Source organism: Podarcis liolepis (genome assembly GCF_965112155.1).
Source record: "Podarcis liolepis genome assembly, chromosome: 7".
NCBI classification, from domain to species: Eukaryota; Metazoa; Chordata; class Lepidosauria; order Squamata; family Lacertidae; genus Podarcis; species Podarcis liolepis.
In genome coordinates this window covers 85,718,093-85,732,185 of record NC_139561.1, presented here as the reverse complement: position 1 = coordinate 85,732,185, position 14,093 = coordinate 85,718,093, and the positions used below count along the sequence as shown (strand labels likewise).

At 44.4% G+C, this 14,093-nt stretch overlaps 1 protein-coding gene and 1 long non-coding RNA gene across 5 annotated transcripts in view; one reads left to right on the top strand and one right to left on the bottom strand.

Moving 5' to 3' along the window:
* LOC310712684 (homeobox protein otx5) overlaps positions 1-11,335 on the top strand; it is a 67,442-nt gene extending 56,107 nt beyond the window's left edge. For all 4 annotated transcript variants that reach the window (XM_083515980.1, XM_083515979.1, XM_083515982.1 and 1 more), the window contains 2 exons: positions 7,498-7,649; positions 10,157-11,335. In XM_083515980.1, coding sequence (XP_083372106.1) covers positions 7,498-7,649; positions 10,157-10,780 — 776 coding nt within the window. In that variant the 3' untranslated portion in view covers positions 10,781-11,335. The remainder of the gene's footprint in view (positions 1-7,497; positions 7,650-10,156) is intronic.
* LOC310712761 lies at positions 1,511-10,119 on the bottom strand. Its single transcript, XR_014528993.1, has 3 exons — positions 10,027-10,119; positions 3,016-3,111; positions 1,511-1,620 (listed from the first exon to the last, which is right to left on the bottom strand). It is a non-coding gene; the product is annotated as an uncharacterized lncRNA (long non-coding RNA).
* Positions 11,336-14,093: the final 2,758 nt, after the last annotated feature.

The window sequence follows — 14,093 nt, the reverse complement described above, 5'->3', positions numbered from 1 at the left end:
TTTTTTCTATGAATTGAAACCAGTGGGTTATCGGGTAGCAAGGGAGAATTCAGGTAGTTGGCCAAATGTGGGGGAAAAGAGAATAGAAACTGCTTCCTGTTTGGTTTGGGGATCAAAACAAACCGAATGTGCAAATATTGAATTATATTATTGTGGATCGTGATAAATGTTCTTACTCTACTATTTATCAAATTGCATGTGTTTAAAGATGAAATGCCCCCAGTTTTTATATATAAATATAAATATATATACTATTTTTATATTTAATTGTAAAATAAGTATATTTTAAAATAAGCATGTGTGTGTGTTAGTGTGTGTGTACACACACACATACCTATTTTACAATTAAATATAAAAATAGTTTTGGAGGTTCATATTCAGGTACTGAGACCATGATAAATTAAATGAATGAAAAATGTTTTCAAAAACATCACCAGTTTTGAGATGGTATTTCCAGGTGTGGTTTTTTTTTTTTTTTGCATTCATAGATGCTTAAATTGCCTTCCCACCACCAGGGCAGATTTTGTTGAAAATGTGTTGAAAAACTTCTGCATTCCAGTTTGTTGAGGCATCAATTGGTTATATATATATATATATATATATATATATATATATATATATAGTATTTGAGATTTTGATTTTGATATGTAGCAGCCGCTACATATTATTTTTTAAACCTATTATGTGGTTTCCAAAGCTCCAAAGGTTCCCTAGAAAGAGATCCATTTAAATGAGCCAGTTCATGCAGACATATTTGTGATCACAATGGGCAGGATTCAGCCAAAGTAAAGTCAACAACAACAACAACAACAACAACAACAACAATAATAATAATAATAATAATACTGCCCTTCATTCATGGTGTTTCCTGCTTGGCAGGGGGTTGGACTCGATGGCCCTTGTGGTCTATTCCAACTCTATGATTCTATGATTCTATTCATTCATTCAAAGTTCTCAGGGTGCTCTTATAAAAGCCCGTAATGTTATCTGGATCCTAGCTTGCTGTCCACGCCCCCCAAGCAAACAAACCCCAAGCAAACCACTGGATGTTCACAGATTCCTTGTGGATTACCCAAAAGTGCATTTTTGGACGTTGAAATAATTGAAACTTATGGGGAGCCCCTAAGTCAATCACTCCCTGCTCCCCTGCCTAGTTCAGGTGTTCTGGAGCAGGTTAAGAATCTTAAGCAACTAATAGCAGGACATAATTGTTTTTAGTGTTATAGACGCTAAACTTCATAGCAACATTGCCTAGTTAATGTCACAATAATTTTTTATCCCAGACTGTTTCCAGGTGGAGGAAACCTTCCTAAATAAAGCTAGACCATCATTTCTGTCATGTGACCTGCCTCCAGTAGGGCAGGCAGCTTTTTAAAAACTTATATAATTGCGAAGAAAGAAGCAGGCAGGGTTATATCTAATGATCGTTAGATTTTAATGCATCCCTAACTAGCTTTTAATATTGTTTTAAATTAGTGGAGAGTCCATATTCTTTTTTTGAGTCCGTTGACCAAGCCTCTTCTAGGTAGAAAATTGCTCCATGGCCCTTTTTGAAAACAGAAATTTATCCTCCAATTTCCTTTTATGTCCTGCCTTTCCTCCATGGGGCTGAGGGGTAACCTGAACCAATAGAAAAAAGAGCAGGGGGGATCCCTAGGAAGAGATCCCTTTAAACAATCCAATTCATCCAGACACGCTAGTGATCACAATGGGCAGGAACCAATTTGGTACAGTCTTCTATGCGGAGGGAAAAAATCCTGCAGTAATTATATGCCTGTGCCAGGAGGGGGGGGGGGGGAAATACCCTGCTCATCTTGAGAATTAAATTGCTTGCAAGGGGATCTGAGCAGGGGGGAACTAGACAATATCTTACTATAGGGAGGGGTGGTGGAGGAGGAGAACATCCATTGGGGTCCATCTAGGTTAGTGGTCAGCAACCTTTTTCAGCCAGGGGCCAGTCCATCATCCCTCAGACCATGTGGGGGGCCGGACTATATTATGAAAAAAATATATGAACAAATTCCTATGCCCCACAAACAACCCAGAGATGCATTTTAAATAAAAGCACACATTCTACTCATGTAAAAACACGCTGATTCCCAGACCGTCTGCAGGCCGGATTTAGAAGGCGATTGGGCCGGATCCGGCCCCCAGGCCTTAGGTTGCTGACCCCTGGTCTAGGTCAGAGGTCAGTTCTGCCCTACACTGACTGGCAGCCTTTCTCTAGGGCAGGGGTCAGCAACCTTTTTCAGCCGTGGGCGAGTCCACCGTCCCTCAGACCTTGTGGGGGGCCGGACTATATTTTTGGGAGGGAAATGAACGAATTCCTATGCCCCACAAATAACCCAGAGATGCAGTGTTCTGTTGGAAGTCGCCCAGAGTGGCTGGGGAAACCCAGCCAGATGGGCAGGGTATAAATAATAAATAATAATAATTATTATTAGTATTAAAAGGACACATTCTACTCATGTAAAAACACGCTGATTCCCGGACTGTCCACGGGCCAGATTTAGAACGCGATTGGGCCGGATCTGACCCCCGGGCCTTTGTTTACCTACCCATGCTCTATGGTTTCCCAGCCCTCCCTGCTAATGTCAGGGACTGAACCTGGAGCCTTCATAGAAAAGAGAAGCTCCACCTCTGAACTGTGGTCCTTGCCAAAGAAAGGGAGTAATTTAAATGAAAGTCAGGTGTATTCACAACCCTGGGAGGCTCATTTCCATATTTGCCCCAGGCCACCTAACGGATTTACTGAGAATCTGAGATGTAAAGCCATAGGCTTTGAGTACCCAAGGCCACATCTGCCCAGCTGAAAATGGGATGGTCAGCTATTCAATTTCATTGTATTTTACATCCCTTCTTCTCAATAGACACTGGAATTGGGAGGGGTGGGCCCTGTGGCTATCCAGATGTTGTTGGACTATAAGTCCCATCATCACTGGCCATGGCTGATGGGAATTGGAGTCCAACAAGGGTTGAGATCTAGATGACCTTTGGGTCCGTTCCAGCTCTTACAAATTCTGTGAAGAACCCAGAGGGCTGCAATTTCCCCATCCAAAGACTGCAAAGGGTCTTTCATTGGGTCTTCCGCTTCCTTGGCAACCAATATCACTTTGGGTTAAAAAAGAAAGAAAAGGCGTTAAGTTTGGGAATCGATGTGAAGCAAACAGCTTTATCTCATCAGGGGGAATGAAGTGATAAGAGGGAGAACAAGTATATCTAATCAAGATAAGAGATAGCAAGAGATAACAGAATTTTGTGATTTCGGAGGCGGAAAATCTCTACCCCAAATAAGCTTAGCTGAGTGGAAGGGAACTGTCAGGTCAGGTGACTACTTGTCATGGTAAATAAACAGGATGACATCCAGCTACTCAGAGTAGACCAATCCGAAGGCAGCCCTGTATAGGGAAGTTGTTAATGTTTGGTATTTTATTGTGTTTTTAATATTCTGTTGGGAGCCGCCCAGAATGGCTGGGACAACCCAGTCAGATGTGTGGCACATAAAATAATAATAATAATAATAATAATAATAATAATAATAATAATAATAGTGGCTTTCCACCTTCTCTCCCCACCTTGGTATTTAATTTATTTATTATCAAAATGTATACATTGCTTTTTTAAAAAAAACAACCAACCCAACCACCTCCAAGCAGTTTATTCTGGGACGCCCTTCGCTGGCTGTTTCTCTCAGCAACTGCTGGTGGGGCTTTCGTGCAAGCCAGTTGCTGTGTACAGGATCGGAGAATTGTAGAAGTGGAAGGGACTCCCAGGGTCATCTAGTCCAACCCCCTGCCCACATTTGTCCCTGGGTGGGCTCAAATAGTTAACATCAAGACCTACTGTGCTACAGTAATTATTATTATTACTATTATTATATTACTTCGCCCATCTGGCTGGGTTGCCTCAGCCACTCTGGGCAGCTTCCAACACACATAAGAATTATAATAAAACATTAATAGTAACAATCTGATCCAGTATGAAATGTCACAATAGCTTTATAATAAACAACTTCTAAATAATAATAATAATAATAATAATAATAATAATAATAATAATAATAATAATAATAATAATAATTTATACCCCGCCCATCTGGCTGGGCTTCCCCAGCCACTCTGGGTGGCTTCCCAAAAAATATTAAAATACTGTAATACATCAAACATTAAAAGCTTCCCAAATAAGTGCAAAGTATCCCTGAGAAGAAGCCCAGCTCTTTCTTCCAGTTTGGCAAAGTGGTGCTTTTGAGCTGCCCAGTCGCTGGAAATCCCTGCAGCCTCCCTTCTCAGCCTGGGGTCTCCAGCTGTTGCTGGCCTCCTCTCATCCCCAGCCAGAATGGTCTACAGTCAGGGGTGGTAGGATTTGTGATGCAGCAACCTCTGGGGACTCAGTGTTGGGAAAGGCGGTGGAGGGAAAGTGGCTTAGATGCTCATCAGGAATTCCTCAGTCAGAAGATCCTGCAATGGCCAGCAGGATTTCGCTGAAGAGAGGCAGTGTGGTGTAGTGGTTATAGTGCTTGACCAGGACTGGGGAGACCCCACTTCAAAGCCCCCCCTGAGCCACCAGGCTCCCTGGCTAACTTTAGGCCACTCACTGCCTGTCACCCCAAGCACATGGTTGCTTTGAGGATAATAATAATAATAATAATAATAATAATAATAATAATAATATACTCCACCCATCTAGATAAAATGGGGGGAGAGGGAGATTCTTCAGCTCCTTGGAGTCAGGGTGCTGTGGTGGTTAGAGCAGCCTTTCCCAACATTTCCAGATTTTATTGGACTACAACTCCCACCATCCCTGACCTGCTGGCTAGAGATAATGGGAGTTGTAGTCCAACAACATCTGGCGATTCCAGGTTGAGAAAGGCTGAGTTGGTAGTGTGTGAGACTAGGGCTTCTCAGAGTCCCAGGAAGTTAGGATTTCATTGCAGTTCTGGCGGGTTAACTATTCACAAGAGAATAACATATTCTCAGCTAAATTGCAGTGGGTGTTTTATATATATACAGTAATACACACACACACACACTCTCTCTCTCTCTCTCCAGAGGGAGAGCCCAGTTAGTCTGTTGCAATTACACAAACACACACAATCCCTCTGGGAAAATACACAATTATTGTATTTTAATTTTTTGTTGGAAGCCGCCCAGAGTGGCTGGGGAAACCCAGCCAGATGGACAGGGTATAAATAAATAGGTTGTTGTTGTTGTAGTAGTTGTTGTTTTCCCAGGCCCTTTTAGTGGACTGGCTAAGTTTGGGAGCTGCCAAGTTAAAATTTCTTCTTTCACCATCTCTCAGCTTCAGCCCCCCTCCTCTGAACACTGGCTTGTTGTAACCATTCCTCAGTTGATCTATGGGGGGACACTAGGAACAGAACAATTACCGTATTTTTTGCACCATAACACTCACTTTTTTCCTCCTAGAAAATAAGGGGAAATGTCTGTGCGTGTTATGGAGCGAATGCCTGAGGGTGTTGGGGGGGAATCTGCTGCAGTCGTGAGCAGAGGATCCATGGTTCCCCTTCCTTTCCTCCTTCGTGGTTACAAAACATGGATCCACATGGATCCTCAGGATTTTTGCATTGGGCTACTCCAAACTCACTGTCAGATCACATGTCTGTGGCCACAGCATGAACCACAAAAATCATATATCCACTATTTCGTTTAGAATATTTTTTTCCTTGTTTTCCTCCTCTAAAAACTACGTGCGTGTTATGGTCCGGTGCGTGTTATAGAGCGAAAAATACGGTAGCTCTTTTCCAAAGGGAGGTTCCTCTGTGGGCTCAGAAGATATCTTCTAGACATTCTCCCAGACCCACCACTCTGCATGCTTTGTATAGAGAAAGAGCTAAGGTTCAATACTTGTCACTTGAAAAAGAAGCTGGAAGTCTCTCGCTTGGAACTCCCGCAATGGCAGCAAATTTGCTGTATCGGGTGAGATGATGTGGGGTTTTGTGTTCCAGTGAAGTAACGTTTACATTTAAAAATTAAAGTTTGCGTTTAGAAATGGATATTTTTACAGCTTCTTGGAGAGTTCAGTTGGTAGAACACAAGGCTCTTAATCTCAGGGCCGTGGGCTTGGGCAAAAGATCCCTGAATTTCAGCGGGTTGGGCTAGATGACCCGCGGGGTCCCTTCTGTAGTTCTATAACCTTAAATAACTTACCTCTATGTGAATGCTATAAACACATGGAATGAATGGGTAGGAGGAAGGGGGAACAGAGGGCTCTTTTGAGTTGGACAGTTTATGAGTACAGTGGTACCTCAGTTTAAGTACTTAATTCGTTCTGGAGGTCCATACTTAACCTGAAACTGTTCTTAACCTGAAGCACCACTTTAGCTAATGGGGCCTCCTGCTGCCGCCGTGCCACCGGAGCACAATTTCTGTTCTCATCCTGAAGCAAAGTTCTTAACCTGAAACACTATTTCTGGGTTAGCGGAGTCTGTAACCTGAAGCGTATGTAACCTGAAGCGTATGTAACCTGAGGTACCACTGTATTTGTTACTGAAAAGGCACAAATAAAAGTATTCTTAAAAAGAGCTGTCATGAAGCAGAGACATTGGTCCTATAAATCAGCCAACTCCCTAGGCACGAAGGATACCGAAAGACTGCTAGCATTGGAGACAACCGTACCTCCAGTGGGAGGAAGTTCCGCAGACAGGGTGCCATAACAGGGGAGGCCCTGCTCTGAGTTGCGCCTTAAGATCTACAAGCAGGGCCTGCCTTGCAGAGCTTAAGGTGCAGGCTGGCAAATAATGGTAGAGCCTTCCTTTAAAAACCCAGCACCTTAAATTGGGCCTGATAGCAAACAGACAGCCAAGCGTGGCTCTTTTAGGACGTGCGAGATATGCTCCTAGTTTCTGGTGCTTCTCCATAACTTAGCAGCCGCAATCTGTACCAGCTGCAGCCTCCAGAGCACTGTCAAAGGCACATAGAGGTTTTATTATTATTATTATTATTATTATTATTATTATTATTATTATTATTATTGTAAAGATTTTCTTGTTTTACAGAAGTATGTGTAATGTCTCTCGTATTTTTTCCATGTAACATTTTTACAAATCAGTTTAAAGGCACATAGAGTTGTGCAACTTATCGTCGTTGTGGTTATTGCTGTTATTTTTTAAAATACAGTGGTACCTCAGGTTACATACACTTCAGGTTACATACGCTTCAGATTACAGACTCCGCTAACCCAGAAATAGTGCTTCAGGTTAAGAACTTTGCTTCAGGATGAGAACAGAAATTGTGCTTCGGGGGTGCGGCGGCAGCAGGAGGCCCCATTAGCTAAACTGGTGCTTCAGGTGAAGAACAGTTTCAGGTTAAGTACAGACCTTCGGAACGAATTAAGTACTTAACCTGAGGTACCACTGTAACATTCTTGCTGTTGTTCTTTAAATGCAGAGAATGAACTGAACCGACCCACATGTATGAAGAGGGTCACATGATGAGATATGTAACTTTCCCTGAATCCAGATCTCTCCTCTTATTTTTTTAGCCACTCCGCGGAAACAGAGGCGCGAGCGCACGACCTTCACGCGAGCCCAGCTGGATATCTTGGAGGCTCTCTTCGCCAAGACCCGCTACCCAGACATCTTCATGCGCGAAGAAGTGGCTCTGAAGATCAATCTTCCTGAATCCAGAGTTCAGGTGGGGCTCCGCTGGGGAGGGGGCGAAGGGCAGCAGGCCGGGAGACTCGAACCGGGAGTGAGGTGTCTTGCTTTCTGAACACCCTGGCAGTGTGCACATGCTCTCAGCTGCACTTATGTGCCAGCATTACGGGTGGCCAAAGGGGACCTGCAAGAAAATAAAGGAATTTTGGGATGTAATTTATAATGAGCTCAAAATAATGATCAAGGTTAAAGGGTAAAGGGACCCCTGACCATTAGGTCCAGTCGCGAATGACTCTGGGGTTGTGGCGCTCATCATGCTTTACTGGCCGAGGGAGCCGGTGTACAGCTTCCGGGTCATGCGGCCAGCATGACTAAGCCACTTCTGGCGAACCAGAGCAGCGCACGGAAACGCCGTTTACCTTCCCGCCAGAGCGGTACCTATTTATCTACTTGCACTTTGACGTGCTTTCGAACTGCTAGGTGGGCAGGAGCTGGGACCGAGCAACGGGAGCTCACCCCGTCGCGGGGATTCGAACCACCGACCTTCTGATCGGCAAGTCCTAGGCTCTGTGGTTTAACCCACAGCGCCACCCGTGTCCCTTTAATGATGAAGGTATTCTTCATTAAAAAAAACTGGAGGCTTTCCTCCTGGGGATATTAGGCCCAGACATACCAAAAATGCGAGAGAAATATTATTGTATTCCATGGTAGCTGCAAGAATATTAATCGCTACGAATTGGAAAGATGGAGTGGTTTGTAAAAAGAAACCTGAGTGCTCATTGGAGGCAGAGGTCCTCATATACACTCAGAGTAGACCTATTGGCATGAATGGCCATGTTCCATTTCAATAGGTCTACCCCGAGTGCAGCTACAAGGATTCAACCCCATGCATTTCATAGAATCGTAGAATTGGAAGTCATATAGTCCAACCCCCTTCAATGCAGAAATATTTTGCCCGGTGTGGGCCTTGAACCCACAGCCCTGAGATTAGGAGTCTCCTGCTGTACCGACTGACTATTCATTTAAAACACTCACTCTATCAAAAGCGTCATGGGCTGTCTGTGCAAAGAATCCTGGGAACTGTAGTTTGTTGGGGGTGTTGGTCCAAGGCGCCTTGAACTACAGTTCCCATCTTTCTTCGGGAGAAGCCATGACTCTTAAAGTGAGAGTGCTTTCGATGTGTAGTGTGGATGTGTTCAAAAAAGGTCCCATGATTTTTCTTCTTCTTTTTTCTTTTTATTTTTTTATTTTTTTGGGTCCCATGATTTTTAAGAGTCGGTGTGTGGTTTTGTGTGCATGTAGAGTGCCCCCTGGTGGGAGCACACATTGTTCCTGTCACATCCTATTAGGCATCTCTCCCTCAGGAGGCCATCCCACAATAGGCCACTAAGCCTCTGAGACCTCCCTTTCCGCCGAGGCACACTGCACTCAAATCTCTGCCACAGTCTGGCCATATTTGTATCCTGGCTGCCATCTTTCCTTGTAGCAGTTCACAGGTACTTTGCAAAGAAAATGGAGGCCAAGAGCAAACTCCCATCCTAATTTGCTTTAACATGCTCCATTCACATAGGTGCCTGCGCATTATCCCAAGTCAGGGAGTGGGGATGGAAGGTTGAAGCAGCCGTCTTATAGCATAGGGTTGCCATGTTTTTCTCCTGCAAAATCTCCCCAAAATTGGGAAATTCCAGACACCCGGCAGCCCTATATTATAAAAACCCATTATTGGGTTGCAGTAAACTTCCTGTTACAGCAGAGGAGCCTAGGACCCATGTACCTACGGGACCGCCTCTCCTGGTATGCCCCGCGGAGGACCTTAAGGTTCACAAATGACAACATTTTCGAGGTGGTTAGATTGGTCTCAGCTAGGGCCAGGGCCTTTTCAGTACTGGCCCCGACTTGGTGGAACGCTCTGTCACAATAGACTTGGGCCCTGTGGGACTTGACATCTTTCCACAGGGCCTGCAAGACAGCTGTTCTGCCTGGCCTTTGGTTTGGACTCTGTGTGACTGACCCTTATGTCTTCCCTCCCCTTACAGTTTTGATTTATGGGCTACTTTTAAAATGAGGCTGCTTTTTAAATTGCATTTTAACCTGTATTTTAAATTGGGATTTTTGTTTGTTTTGTTCCCCCCCCATTATGTTTCTATTGTAATTTTACTGGTGTTAGCCACCCTGAGCCCGGGGGGTATAAATTTATTATTATTATTATTATTATTATTATTATTATTATTATTATTATTAAATTGAAACACAGACAGGATGTGCCAAAGGTGTTGACATTTGGCCCTCCGGATGTTGCCAAACGACAACTCCCATCAGCCCCAACAGCGCCAGCAAAACAAGGCCAAAAACAAACTCCCCACACCCAATTTCCTGGAACTCTTTCTTGCGTTTATAAACTTCTCCAATGTTACCAGCTTGGGCTCCTCCTATGAACTTCTGAATCCTCCGCCTCGTGTTCTGTTGAAATGGTTCCCGGGGAAACGCGACCCTTCCTTTTGGTTCCCCCCCAAACTCATCCTTTCTTGCCTTCCCTCCCCGCAGGTGTGGTTCAAGAACCGCCGAGCCAAGTGCCGCCAGCAGCAGCAGCAGAGCAGTGGGCAAGCCAAAGCCCGGCCTGCGAAGAAGAAGACCTCTCCGGCCCGGGAGACCAGTTCTGAGACCAGCACCAACGGGCAGTACAGCCCTCCGCCGGCTGGCACCTCGGTGACGCCCAGCTCCAGCGCTAGCGCCACTGTCTCCATCTGGAGCCCGGCCTCCATTTCCCCAATTCCGGACCCCCTCTCCTCATCCACCACCCCCTGCATGCAGCGCTCCACTGCCTACCCCATGACTTACACGCAGGCTCCCGGCTACACACAGACCTACGCCGGTTCTACCTCCTACTTCAGCGGCCTTGACTGCAGCTCCTACCTGTCTCCCATGCACCCGCAGCTCTCCGCGCCGGGGGCCGCGCTGAGCCCCATCACCACCCCAACCATGGGCAGCCACCTGAGCCAGTCGCCGGCCTCCCTCTCCAGCCAGGGCTACGGCACGGCCGGCCTGGGGTTCAGCTCTGTGGATTGCCTAGACTACAAGGACCAAGCCGCCTCCTGGAAGCTCAACTTCAACGCCACCGACTGCTTGGATTACAAAGATCAGAGCTCCTGGAAGTTCCAGGTCTTGTGAAAGAGTCTCCATCCTTCCTTTGCAGAGCATCCTGGGACAACCTCTTCTGTCCAAGCTCGACATGGAGGCCCCTGGCTGCTTCTCCTTTCCCCCTCTCCCCCCTTCTTCTTTCTTTAAGAGGAGGCGTTCTTCTCCTCGCCAGCATTGCACGTACTGTAGCATTGCTTTGTTTTTCTGCGCTGTTTTCGGAATCGCCCTCATCCGGCAACGAGGCAGATCCGTGCGGATGTTAGGAACTCGTGTACAGCTTTCGTTTCACACGCCCGGGCCTTGGACGTGTCATTCCTTCAGATTCTTGGCCTGGACTCAGTGACTTGACAGCTCATGAAACCCTCGTGACAACTGGGGTGGCATTTGGAACCTCTCTCCTGGAAGTAGACCGAGACTGGAAGCAACACCAGAAGATCAGAGGTTGTTGGAGTTTTCACAGGGCGTGTTAGAGGTGCCACGGCAGAGGCAAAAGCTTTCAAGAGAGCCACGTTTTTAGAAGCCAGGTTGCTTTCTCAAATGATATTTTACCAACGACAACAGACTGGGTTAGCAGAAACAGGGGCAAGCATCCTTTTCCCTAATGGAAACGAGCAATTCCAGCACCATGGACTTAAGCACATGCTCCATATCCCTGATCATCAAGAGGTTTTATTTCAGCCCATTCCCTCCTGCCTGAAGTGTAGTGCATTGCTCAAGTCGACACCAGCAAGCCGGCACTCTGGTTTGGCGGGGTTTGATTGTTTCGTTGTTTTCAGAGCCAGTTCAAGACATTTTGCCACCTGAGGACAAAGAGGAAGCTGGTGCCTCTCGTCCAATTTCCACGTACAGAAGCCAAGCAGACCGGCAGTCAAATCTTGCTTCGACACTGGCGACTGGCTCCCCTGCGCTTGAGAGCAGCAGGCTCTGCCTGCAGGACAGCCCCAAAACACCTGCGGCTTTTATCTACTCCCCACCCCTTAGCATTGGCTGCCTGAGTCAGCTGCTGCATTCTGTCTCATGGTAGGGCCGGCGCTGCTTCTTCTTTTTCCATGCTTCATGGTGAGAGCATACCAACATCAGGCATCTGAAACCTTTTCCCCCCTGTTTCTGCTTTTGGGACTCCTCATTAACCTCTGACCCTCCCATTGCAGACAGTATTGCTCACTTCACATTCCTATGCATGTCTAGTCAGAAGTAATTAATCAGGTAGCTCAATAGATATTTTTTTTAAAAAAAAACTTTTGATAAACTAAAAAAAGTGCTCTAGTATTTTTAAAAAATACTTTTAATTCAATGAATTATAAAAGCTGCAGAGAACAATGGGTATCTTAGAAGAGGCACTGGAAGAGGGAATGTCTCTTCTCAGGTGATAATAATAAATCATGATTTTTTAATTTATATCCCACCCCTCTGGCTGGGTTTCCCCAGCCACTCTGGGCGGCTTACAACATGTATAAAAACATGTATAAAAACACAACAATCAAACATTTTTTTAAAATCCTATACAATCAACAAATCAATGATTGGAATAGAAACCAATAACAACAACAATTATAATACAATAATAACAGTTTACCCAACTGTTGTACCCAACTGACACATGAACATCACCTAAAAAGCAAAGTGTGCTTTTTTGCTTCAGAACTACTGAAATTTGGTCAACGAATCAATTTGTTGACGAAAACACGTTGTCTAGAATTTCTTTAATCGGGTGACAGCTGATTAATATTTTAAAAGCTTGCATACGAGTAGCAGAGGAAGATATGTAGATGGTGCTTGGTAATGTTTTGCCTGCCATGTTCCCAGGATCTCCTCTTACACAAAGGCAAGTTTCTAGTCCCTCTGGTTGTGGAGAAAGCTTGGGAACGACTCCCTTTCCATCCACACTTGAGCCTGCTCCACTTAAGGGGATGCCGTGTCCATCACAGAGAGAAGGACATCTCCCTTTCTGGCTAGACTGAGATCTAGCCTCATGGGACTTCCCCAAACATAAAGTCAAGGAGGTGGGTAGCAGATTCACCAACAGAAAACAAACAGCTTAAAAGTACGGCACTGCCTCTGCCGTAAATCTCATAGGACCTCACCTAGTTTGTTCCCGACAACCTAGGAAAAGCCATGCGTTCTGTAATGTAATGGCCCAGTTTTATGGAACTTTTTTCCAGTTGATGTCAGACAGGTCCCCTCCCTGTTGAACTTCCCAAATACTTTTTTAAAAATAAAAATTCCAGGAGAGTTTTAACTGACTTCTGATTTTTACGTTCATCGAGGGTTTTTTGGTACACCGCTTAGAGACATTTGTGATTAAGCGGTATGTAAATTATTATTAATAATAATAATAATAATGGCTGTTGCTGCTGCTCTGCTTCCTCATCCTAGCTCATCTCTGCATTTTACAAAAACAGATTATTATTTTTGTAGTTAGGAAAGTGCACTGGAGGGGTGAAAATGATTTAATGCAAAAGCCCCGCAAGCAAATCGGGATTTCTGCTCCATGTCTCGTAACCATCCCCACAAACAGATCAGAACAATTGTTCGATAAAGACCAGGCCTAGTTAAAGCTCCGCATAAGCTTTGTGTGTGATTTGCTAATCAGGGCAAATGGCTAATAACTAGGCCTTATGGGAGAGTTTGAAATCTTTCCTATCCCTGGACACCCAGGATTTGAATCTGGGACCTTCTGGATGTGAACAAAAATAGTCTACTACTGACCTGTGGGTGTATATTTTGTGAATTTTGTTTGATCCTTTGGTATTTTGGGTAGCACCAAAATTCCTTTCAGTGCTCAATCTTTTATATCCTGTACAACATGAAATAGTTAACGCAGGATAAATTTTAACTAGACGAGAAATGTGGGCTGAGGCTTAACTTTTCCAGCATCTGATTTCATCTGGGGTGGGGTGGGAAAATAAAGTGTTTAAACAGTTCAATAAGCATTTGTAAATAATATGATTACTCCCCTTCCCTTAAAAACAAAAATTGCAATGGGTTTTTAAATTTTAGAAAGTTCTATTTTGTAAATGATATTCAACATTTTTTTAGTCTAGGTTTCTTAGCTGTAATACCTTCTTCTTTCTCTTTTTTTTAAAAAACACACGACGACATCCTCTTGCTGTAGATGAGAAGCATTCCCATGGAAGTTGTTCTGTCAGTGGTTTTCTCTATTTATTACTTAGTTTGTGATGAGCAATTTCCTGTACAGTTACCAAAACAAAACAAAAAAAGATTGTTGGTGGTTTTAAAAAAATATAAAATATTAAAATGTAAAAAAAAAACAAAATAGGTGAAAAGGAACAGTGGCTCTGTGTGATTTTTGTTGTTGATGATTTCAGCTGCTACTTAAAAC